General features: G+C 47.9%; 1 protein-coding gene across 1 annotated transcript; it reads right to left on the bottom strand.

The window, feature by feature from the left end:
* Nucleotides 1–2,961: 2,961 nt before the first annotated feature.
* LOC124505898 (uncharacterized) lies at nucleotides 2,962–9,754 on the bottom strand. The gene is given in 7 exon segments (XM_047071961.1): nucleotides 2,962–3,498; nucleotides 3,906–4,453; nucleotides 4,500–5,360; nucleotides 5,363–5,539; nucleotides 5,542–8,996; nucleotides 9,157–9,294; nucleotides 9,340–9,754. Coding segments are annotated over 7 exon segments (6,069 nt in total). The 5' UTR covers nucleotides 9,693–9,754.
* Between the last annotated feature and the right edge of the window lie 747 nt (nucleotides 9,755–10,501).

Raw genomic sequence — 10,501 nt, 5'->3', positions numbered from 1 at the left:
ATATTCTTACACTTCTCCAAAACAAAGAAATATTAGAAAACAAGTTACAGTAATGTATACACATATTTTTGTAATTTTTAAAGGTTTATTTATTTTTGAGAGAGAGTGAGACAGAGTGTGAGCAGGCGAGGAGCAGAGAAAGAGGGAGACACAGAATCTGAAGCAGACTCTAGGCTCTGAGCTTTCAGCAGTCAGCACAGAACCCCATGCTGGGCTCAAACCCATGAACCATAAGATCATGACCTGCGCTGAAATTGGATGCTCAACTAACTGAACCACCCAGATGCCCCAATGTATACATATTTTTGCTTAAAAAACATTCCATGACCAAGTGAGGTTTATTGCAGAGATGCAAGTTTGTATTGATATTTGAATACCAATGAATGCAATCTACTATATTAGCAGGTTAAATGGAAAAAAAGCACATTATCATATCAATTGGTACAGGAAAACATCTGACAGAATTCAACACTCATGAATGAGAACACTCTTGGCAAGGTCAGAATAGGAGAGAACTATCTGAACCTGAAGGTGAGCATTTTCAAAAAATTCTCCAGCTAGCAACATTCTGTGGATGGTAAAAACACATTGCTTCACTTCAAAATCTGGAACAAGGCCAGATGTCCATTTACGTTCAACAAAGTAGTAGAAATTCTAGCCACTGTAGTAAGACAAGGCATATATATTGGTAATAAAACTGTCCCTATATGTAATTGTCATGATAATCTGTGAAAAAAGTCCATAAGAATCTAGAATAAAAAAAAATCAGACATAAGTGAATTCAGTTATGCTGTAGAATACATGATCAACCATAAAAATCACTATCTGTAATTTTTTATACCAACAATGAAATTGTAGAAATGAAAATAAAAATATGATTTACAGTCACCCCAAAAAGTGAAATACTAACAAAACATATAAGGTATATACTTAATAAAATGTATGACTTGGATGCTGAATTTTATAAAATGTTGATGAAAGAAATCAAACACCAAAATAAATGGATACATGGTGTTCATCGATTGGAAGACTGAATAAAGTGAAGAGGTCAATTCTCTTTATTGATTTATAGGCCCACCGAAATTCCCATTAAAATCCCAACAGGGTTTTTGTGGACATACACAAGTTTATTTTAAATTTATATGAATTGCACAGGACCTATAATAGCTTTAAAAAAAATTGACAAAGTAGCATAAAGGGGGAGTGATCCCTTCGCCCAATTTACCCTTTATTAAATTCCTACAGTAATCAAGAATGTATGACTTTGATGGAAGGACAGACACATAATTCAATGGAACAAATAGAGGACACAGAAATAGACCCACACAAATATGTTCAAGTAATTTTACAAATGTGCAAAAGCAAGTCAATGTAGAAATAATAGTCTTTTCAACAAACGGTGCTGGAACAATTGGTAATGCATGTGTACTAGTACTGACAACACTGATTCTATCTTTGGCCCTCCATCTTGTGCTTCCCTCTGGTACACAGATGGTGCCACTTTAGGTAACTACCTTGTGACTTTACGGTCTTGCCTCTGGCTCCCTAAAGCCTGGGGATTAAGGTCAGAATAGCTGCATAGAATGGATGGAGAGTAGGTGTGTAGTGCCCTGGATCATCTGGGGATGAGACAATTAGATAGAGATTAGATAGGAAATGTCTGAAACCTGTATGGGGAAGCAAAAGGGCTGAGAAGAGGTGGTAACTTGGGCATTGACTGTATGTTACTGAGGAAGATGGTATTATGGTAAATGAGTTTGAGATACCAAAAATGGCCTCAGTCACTGCTCAACCTGCCTTGTGACAAAGATTACATACTTACAGGCATGGGTGAGAAACATAGGTTCTTAATTTGATTGATTGGATAAATGCTAGCATTAAGATAACCTGGCCTAACAAAGGGGATGTTCCCACCCCTTGATTATGCTGGAAATTTTTGGAAGAACTATAATTATATGCAAACTGGAAATGAAATGTGCCATTTACACCCAGTATTTTAGAGACCCAGATGAAGAATTATTTTCCTTTCGTATGAAAGACTGCATTTTACAGTCAGGCCCTGGGGCATGGTACACTACTTTAGTATCTGTTCTATCCCCTATAGCTAATCAACTCATTGCTATCATAGCTGTTATGGTGGCTGACTTAGAACTGAAAGAGTTTGTCATAAGGGATGTAAGTGGAGAAATAGGAAAAACAAAGGATCCTGCAGATGATAAAATGGTGGAAAGTTGGCCCATCAAGTTCTCTCAAAAATTGTGGCAAGATGTATTATCTGGGACCCTGACAGTCTTGCTGTAACGCCCGAAGCTCGAGAGACCCCAAAGAACGAACCACCAGAGTCCAGAGTCAAAGCCAAGCGGCAAGGGCCGTTTATTTCAGGTTCGAACCTGGACCTCCGTGCATTCACGAACAGTGATGCTCCGAGGTCCCGAGGGGAGTTTGCGCAGGCTTTTTATAGGCCGAGGTAAACAGTTTGGGGGATTTCCAGTCAGCGGGGGAGTTGATTGGTTGACATTAAGCTGGGGGGTATGGGTAATGCACCGATTGGGCAGGAGTTCGTGGGCGCGCCAAGCAATTGTACAGAAGCGGAACAAGCTGGTTAGGTTTCAGTTTCCCGTAATTCAAGCATTGTACAGAAGCTGAACAAGCTGATTAAGTTTCAGTTTTCTTAGGCTTCTCATCCCCCCCTTTTTCAAGTACCCGAGGAGCTAATCTTGGGTCCTACAGTGTTAGCTAATCCAGCTCGTTTTCCGTGTCCAGGGGCTGATACTGCAGCCTAAGGACCATAACCTGAATGGTGTTTAGTCTATCTCTGACAAAATTCATTATTTTGTTAATTATAATGGGGCCGACAGTAAAAAGGAGAAGGAGGCATAGTAGGGGACCTAAAAGGGGAAGGAGGTAGGGAAGAAACCCATGGAGCCCTGACCAAAGTGGGTTTTCGGCTAGTTCTTTTCGTCAGCGCTCAAGGTCCTCCCGGAGCTGTTTAATTTTGGTCCGAACTATTCCTGATTTGTTGGCATAGAAACAACATTTTTCTTGTAGGGCTAAACAGATGCCACCTTGTTCTGCAGTTAGTAGGTCTAAACCCCTTCTATTTTGTAACACTACTTCTGCTAGGGAATCTAGCTGGTCTTGCAGATCTTGGATTGTCCCTGACAAGGCTTGGACATCGTCAATTAGTTGACGGGAGAGTCGCAGATAGGAGTGTATAGAGACTCCTAATCCTGCTGTCCCAGTAGTTACTGCACCTGTAATTCCTAGACCCGCTAGGAGGGGGATTACAGCCACAGCTCGCTTGGATCTGCCAGTTACAAAGTCCAGACTAGGGATGGGCATGGGGGTCTTCCCTGCAACCAGGTCAATATCTGGTAACAGAGTGGCCAGGACACATATTCCAGTCCAATTATGGGGGAGGTAGGTGTAGGCTAGGTTATTCCCGCAGACGAATACAGTGGTGTTAGTACTGCATAGGGAGGAGCTGATAGTGATGTACTGGTGGCATTGGGCAAGGGACGTGATTCCTGATTCCTACATCTATGCTGTTGTCCTGAGAGGTAAGGTTACCTATGAAGCAAGATGCGTTGAACGGACTAATGAACTGAATGGGGAAGGGTTCAGGTAGGGAAGAGGGGAAGCAGTCGTTGGTTATGCTAATATTAACTATGGTGGGGATGGCGATGGGTCGGGGAGCTTATTGGGGTAGGCACAGCCAGCAATCTTGGGCTAAAATTGGGTTAGAGGTGTTTAAGAGTGAGAAGGTGGTTTCTAGGATAGACATTGTCTGAGGGTCTAACTCGTAAGGGCTGTGCCTAGGGAGAACTAGGGGGTGGTAGTTAAGCTGTAGATACATATGTTTCGTGAGGTCTTTTAAGTTTCTTTTGCGTTTCAATTTGTCTAACAGTGTCTTGGGGCCCTCCACCATCTGACACATGTATGGGGGCTCGAGGGTTCCAGCAGACAGCGGCTCCGACTGAGCCACGGCAGCCAGCCAGGATTTGCTTATTGTCATCACTGGCTATGGCTGCTCTGGTACTTTGTAGGATGGCCGTAAAGTAGGTAGTAGTGTTATCTGGCCCTATACATTGCTGATAGGAGTCATAACAAGAACTGTGTATCGACTCCTGGAAAGTTTTGCAAGGGCATTCTGTCATGGGGGGTAGGGGCTCGGGTTTGTTAACACATAACCATTGCTGCTTTTCGAATCCGGTGCTGCCATAAGTCTGGGTGAGGTAAGCGATTGTGGTCCCACAATCTTGGGTTTGGGTGTAGTGCCGCTGTAGACCCCCTCGTCCTACGGAGCCAGCTACTATCCTTTTACTATGTGGCAGAGCAATGGTGGTAACTATGCCACCTTTGCAATCACAGGGCCTTCCATATAGGGCTTGTAGCAATGCCTGTTTATCAACGGGGGCATTCAGTCCCCCCTTCAGGGGTTTGAAGTTTAGGGCTAGCAGGATAATGATCATTATCTTGATCATGTTTAGGGAGAGTACGGCGCAAGGTTAGTTTGAGGGGGTTGTTCTTACTCCGGTCTACAGTCCAAGCAGTTTTTTTGTCAGTGTGTCCCACTAGGTCGGACAGCGGGTCGGCAGGTTTAACGTGGGTGTGGTGAATCCAGGTAGGGATGTTATCTACCTTGATGGCGGTGGGAGTTGTCAGGATGATCTGGTAAGGTCCTTTCCATCTGGGTTTGAGGTTTTCTTGTCGGTGTCGCTTGACCAGGACCCAGTCTCCCGGGCGGTACTGATGAGGTGTGGATGGGGGCCCCGTCTCATACAGTTCTCTTAGTTTAGGCCACACGGCCTCATGAACTCGCTGTAGGGCCCTGAGGGAAGATAAAAGGCTGTTATCTTGATCTAATTGAATGAGGTTTGACTTAAGGTTAGGTATGATAGGTGTGGGTCTGCCAAACATGATTTCATAGGGTGTAAGGCCCAATTTGTATGGGGAATTGCGAACCCTGTACAGAGCGTAGGGGAGTAGTTCTACCCAATTAGCGCCAGTCTCCATAGTCAATTTAGTAAGGGTCTCTTTTAATGTTCTATTCATTCTTTCTACTTGTCCTGAGCTTTGGGGCCGGTAGGCACAATGTAATTTCCAATCTACCCCAAGTAAGGAAGCCAGTCCCTGACTTACCTTAGAGACGAATGCAGGTCCATTGTCTGACCCTATCATTACTGGAAAACCATACCTGGGCAGGATTTCTTCTAGGATCTTTTTGGCTATAATCTGCGCCGTTTCCTTCTTGGTTGGGAAGGCTTCAGTCCATCCTGAAAAGGTGTCTATGAACACTAGTAAGTATTTATAGCCGTATTTGCCGGGCTTTACCTCGGTGAAGTCCACTTCCCAGTGGGTCCTGGTAGGGTTCCTCTTTTACAGTGGCCTTGGGCTGTAGTGTGTGGGTGTGCATTCTGGAGTTGACATGCAGAACAGGCTGTCACAACCCTTTCTGTCTGGTCAGAGATGTTTCTTAATACCAGTTTGGATTGTCTCATGAGATCTTGAAGTCTTCGGGGCCCCAAGTGGTAGAGTGGTGTATTTTTGTCAGGATTGCGTGGCCCAATTTTTCGGGAAGGATAAGGTGGTCTCTGGAGTCCCTCCACCATCCATCTGTAACTCTGGTCATTGGGAGCCTGTGCATCCAGATAAGATCATCTTCTGAGTATTCAGGCTGTGGGGGTAAATCTCGGGGCCCTGGGTCTGGTAGCTGCGCAGGTAATACTGGGATGGGTTTTTGCGCTACCTGCTGTGCAGTTTGGTCAGCTAGGTTATTTCCTCGAGAGATTGGATCAGTTATTTTTTGGTGACCGGGGCAATGTACTATGGCCAGTTTCTTAGGGGCCCAAATAGCTACCAATAGGGCCAGAATTTCATCTCTATTTTTTATATCTTTGCCTTCAGCAGTGAGTAGTCGCCTCTCACGGTATATTGCCCCATGTATATGGGCTGTGGCAAAGGCATACCGGCTGTCTGTATATACAGTCACTTTGCGGTCCCGCCCCATTTTTAATGCTTGTGTCAAGGCAATCAGTTCTGCCCTTTGGGCAGAAGTTCCTGGGGGCAGAGCCTCTGCCCATATTACTTCAGTCTCGGATGTCACTGCTGCCCCTGCATACCTCTGTCCTTGATGGACGAAACTGGTTCCATCCGTGAACCAGGTGACCTCAGCATCAGGTAAAGGCCGGTCCTGTAGATCTTCCCTTATTCCATGCGCTAGGATGTTGGCATAGTCATGGAGTGGGGAGTCCAGGTCAGGGTCGGGTAGCAGCGAGGCTGGGTTTAGAGTTCGGGGAGAGGTATATGTGATACGCAAGGGATTTAACAGGAGTCCCTGATAGTGGACCATCTGGGCATTGCTCATCCACCTATTGGGGGGCTGCTTGAGCACTCCTTCGATGGCGTGGGGTGTGGTGACATGTAACTCTTGGCCCAGGGATAGCGTATTGACGTCTTTAACCATTAGGGCTGTAGCCACTATTATCCGGAGACAAGGGGGCCATCCTGCGGCTACAGGGTCCAGTTTTTTTGAGAGATAGGCCACTGGTCTGGGCCATGGACCTAGATGCTGGGTTAGCACTGCCTTGGCTATGCCTTTATGTTCGTCCACATATAAGTGGAAAGGCTTAGAGATATCGGGCAGTCCTAGAGCTGGGGCCGATAGGAGGGCTCTCTTTATCTGTTGGAATGCCTGCTCAGCTTCTGCAGACCATTCAAATAATGGTTGGTTTTTAGAGACTGCGTAAAGGGGTTTGGCCATTTCAGCAAAACCTGGGATCCATAAGCGGCAGAATCCTGCAGACCCCAGGAATTCTCTCACCTGTCCAGGCGTGGTGGGTCGCGGAATGCGGAGGACAGTCTCTTTCCGGGCATCAGTGAGCCATCTTTGTCCTCCTTTTAGCAGGTACCCCAGATATATTACCTCAGGTTTTCAGATTTGGGCCTTCTTAGTGGATGTGCGGTACCCTAGGTTCCCCAGCGTCTGCAGGAGGTTCTTCATCCCCACAAGACAGGCTTCTCGGGTCTCAGCTGCAATAAGGAGGTCATCTACATATTGTAGGAGACACACATTTGGGTTTAATTTCCGGTACTTACTTAAATCTTCGTGGAGGGCTTCATCAAATAGGGTAGGGGAATTTTTAAATCCTTGTGGAAGTCGGGTCCAGGTGAGTTGTCCATTTATGCCTCTTTCCGGATCCGCCCATTCGAATGCAAAGATGTCTTGGCTCTTGGGGGCCAAAGGCAGGCTGAAAAAGGCATCTTTTAAATCAAGGACAGTGTACCATTGTTTGTCTGGGCTGAGGGTACTGAGAAGAGTATACGGGTTGGGCACGGTAGGGTGAATGTCCATACCCCGTTTGTTGACCTCTCTTAGGTCTTGCACTGGCCGGTAATCTCCACTGTTCGGCTTGCGCACAGGCAACAAAGGGGTATTCCACGCCGAATGGCATGGTCTAAGGATTCTGATGTCGAGGAGACGGCGGATCTGTGGGGTGATGCCCAGCCTGGCGTCTGCTGACATGGGGTACTGCTTGACCCTCACGGGGTCGGCCCCTGGCTTAACTTCTATGAATAGAGCAGGACGATGTTTCGCTAGCCCTATTCCCCTGGTTTCTGCCCAGGCTTCGGGACACCAGTGGAGCCAGTAGTCAATATCCTGTTCTGGGAAGGGTGGAGTTTGGTGAAGCCGATATTCATCTTCCAGTTGTATGGTGAGGACCGAGATAGGTTGGTCCTGGGAGTCAGTTACTTTAGGCCCTTCGGTCTGAAAGTGAATCTGAGCTCCCATTTTTGTGAGGAGATCTCTTCCCAGCAAGGGGCAGGGACTATCCGGGATAACCAAAAAGGAATGGGTTACCCTTCCTGTCCCTAGATCCACGGTTCATTGGGTGGTCCAAGGATATTTTTTAGTTCCTGTAGCTCCCTGGACCCAGGAGGACTTATCAGAGATTTTTCCATGAGGGCTAGTGAGTACTGAATGCTGAGCTCCTGTGTCCATGAGGAATTGCACAGGGGTCCCCTCCACTTGTAGGATTACCCTGGGCTCGGGGAGGGGGTCCGAACCCCGTCTTCCCTATTCTGAGTCCTGGGTAAATAGGATGGGGGCCACTTTGGTTTGCCATGGCTCTGATCCCGAGCACAGTTGTTTCTTTTTGGGACAGTCACGAATCCAACGTCCTTTTTCTTTACAGTAGGCACATTGGTCTTTGTCTAGGGGGCGCCTAGGGGGGCGAGTTTTCTGTTCTCCTGTGGGCCCTTGATTTTTCTGAACTATGGTGGCTAAGACTTTAGTCATTTCCCTGGTGGCTTTGAGCTGTTTATCCTCTGGAGCATCCCGATTATTATATACCCGCTGAGCAATGCGGAGTAAGTCCTGGATCTGTTTTCCTTCTAAATCCTCTAATTTTTGGAGTTTCTTTTTGATGTCATAGGCAGCCTGGTTTACAAAAGACATTACAACAGCGGCCTGATTTTCGGGGGCCTCGGGGTCCATGGGGGTATACTGCCTAAAGGCTTCCATTAATCTTTCTAAAAAGGTGGCAGGGCTCTCTGTCTTACCTTGTACTACCGAGTACACCTTGGCCAAATTGGTGGGCTTGCGTGCTGCAGCCCAGACACCCGCCATTAGAGTCTGGCGATAAATGAGCAGTCGTCCCCTACCTTCTGCCGCGTTGTAGTCCCAATTAGGCCGAGTCAGGGGAAATGCTGCATTAATGAGGTCAGGGTTAACAGTGGGTCAACCATCTTCCCTGGGGACCAGCTTCCACGCTTCAAGTTGAATTCTCTCCCTTTCTTCCGTGGTGAACAGGATTCGCAAAAGCTGTTGGCAGTCATCCCAGGTAGGCTGGTGGGTGAACATTATGCTCTCTAGGAGGGCTATAAGATCTCTAGGGTTATCAGAAAACCGAGCATTTTGGGTTTTCCAATTATAAAGGTCACTGGTGGAGAAGGGCCAGTACTGGAGTCGGGGGTTGCCCGTTTCATGGGGGGTCCTATTTCCCGCAGGGGTAGGGCCACAGTGGAGTCAGGGAGGCGAGAGCTTGGCTCACGCTGGGTGCGCCCACGAGTTCGGCAGGCTGGCCCTTCGCGGTTGGTTTCATTTTCAATAGGGCTTGGCTCGGCTGCTGCCCCTAGCCTCCCTGGCTCCGGTGCAGCTGCTGCTTCCCGTCCTCCTGGTTCCCCTTGGGGGCAACCAGCGGGGCGACTGGTGGGGCAGCTGCTGCGGGCAGGGCCTGGGGTGCGAGGGGAGGGGGATGATAGGGTGGAGGGTCCAGGGATAGTAGGTCCTGACTATCGGGCAATATGGGATTTAGGGGCGCTGAGGGGGTTCATGGCTTGGTTGGGTCAGTGGAGCAGGCCGCGAGAATCTTATAGGACCCTGAGGAAAGGAAGGGAGACATCCAGGGTGGAGGGTTTTCAACAAGATCCTGCCAGACGAGGATATAGGGAGCCTGGTCTGGGTGGCCTTCCTTTCCTGGCAGGAGGGTTTTGGTCTTGACCTTAGCAACTATAGGCAAACAAAAAGTGCCCTCGGTAGGCCAGCCCACCCCGAAAGTGGGCCACTCAGACCGGCAGAAAGTGATAAGTCTCCACCGGCGGATGTCCAGGCTTAGGTTTTGGCCTCTAGTCTGGACATCCCTGAAATTAGCCAGAAGAAGGGAGAGAGGTGTACTCTGGTTCTGTCCCATAGTCTGTATAGGAAGAAATAGATGGGTCAAGTTAGTTTATGTTCCGGGAGTGAGCCGGATATACCTGCGGAGGAGGGGAGACAAGTTAAATCGCAAGCGCAGTGGCAAACAGAAAGTGCCTTGGTGAAGAGACCAGATACAGAATGGGTGTCTGTAACCCGAACAAAGAGCTCCGATGGGCCAAAATGGTGCCCCAGACGGGTGCCAGCGGACGTCTCCTACTGGTCCCGACTGACTGCCCTATAGCCCATCCGCCAGGGCTGTGTCAGTCTCTGATACAGATCCCGCGCAGGAGAGCCAGAAACAAACAGACAAACAGAAATGGACAGAGCCGGCTCACTTACCGATCGGTCTCAGAAATGACCCGTTGACTTGGGGTCTGGTGGGTTTGGGGGTATCCTGGACGAGCCCCCACATGTAACGTCCGAAGCTCGAGAGACCCCAAAGAACGAACCACCAGAGTCCAGAGTCAAAGCCAAGTGGCAAGGGCCATTTATTTCAGGTTCGAACCTGGACCTCCATGCATTCACGAACAGTGATGCTCCGAGGTCCCGAGAGGAGTTTGCGCAGGCTTTTTATAGGCCGAGGTAAACAGTTTGGGGGATTTCCAGTCAGCGGGGTAGTTGATTGGTTGACATTAAGCTGGGGGGTACGGGTAATGCACCGATTGGGCAGGAGTTCGCGGGCGTGCCAAGCAATTGTACAGAAGCGGAACAAGCTGATTAAGTTTCAGTTTTCTTAGGCTTCTCATTGCTAAACTTATGGAAGGCAATGCCTAAGGGAAAAATACTTTAATCCCTTGAAAGAAG

This window comes from Lynx rufus, unplaced genomic scaffold, assembly GCF_022079265.1.
Source record: "Lynx rufus isolate CCGP_SWC_20201006 ecotype Redwood Valley unplaced genomic scaffold, mLynRuf1.p SCAF_9, whole genome shotgun sequence".
Taxonomy (NCBI): domain Eukaryota; kingdom Metazoa; phylum Chordata; class Mammalia; order Carnivora; family Felidae; genus Lynx; species Lynx rufus.
This window is presented reverse-complemented; position numbering and strand designations above follow the sequence as displayed.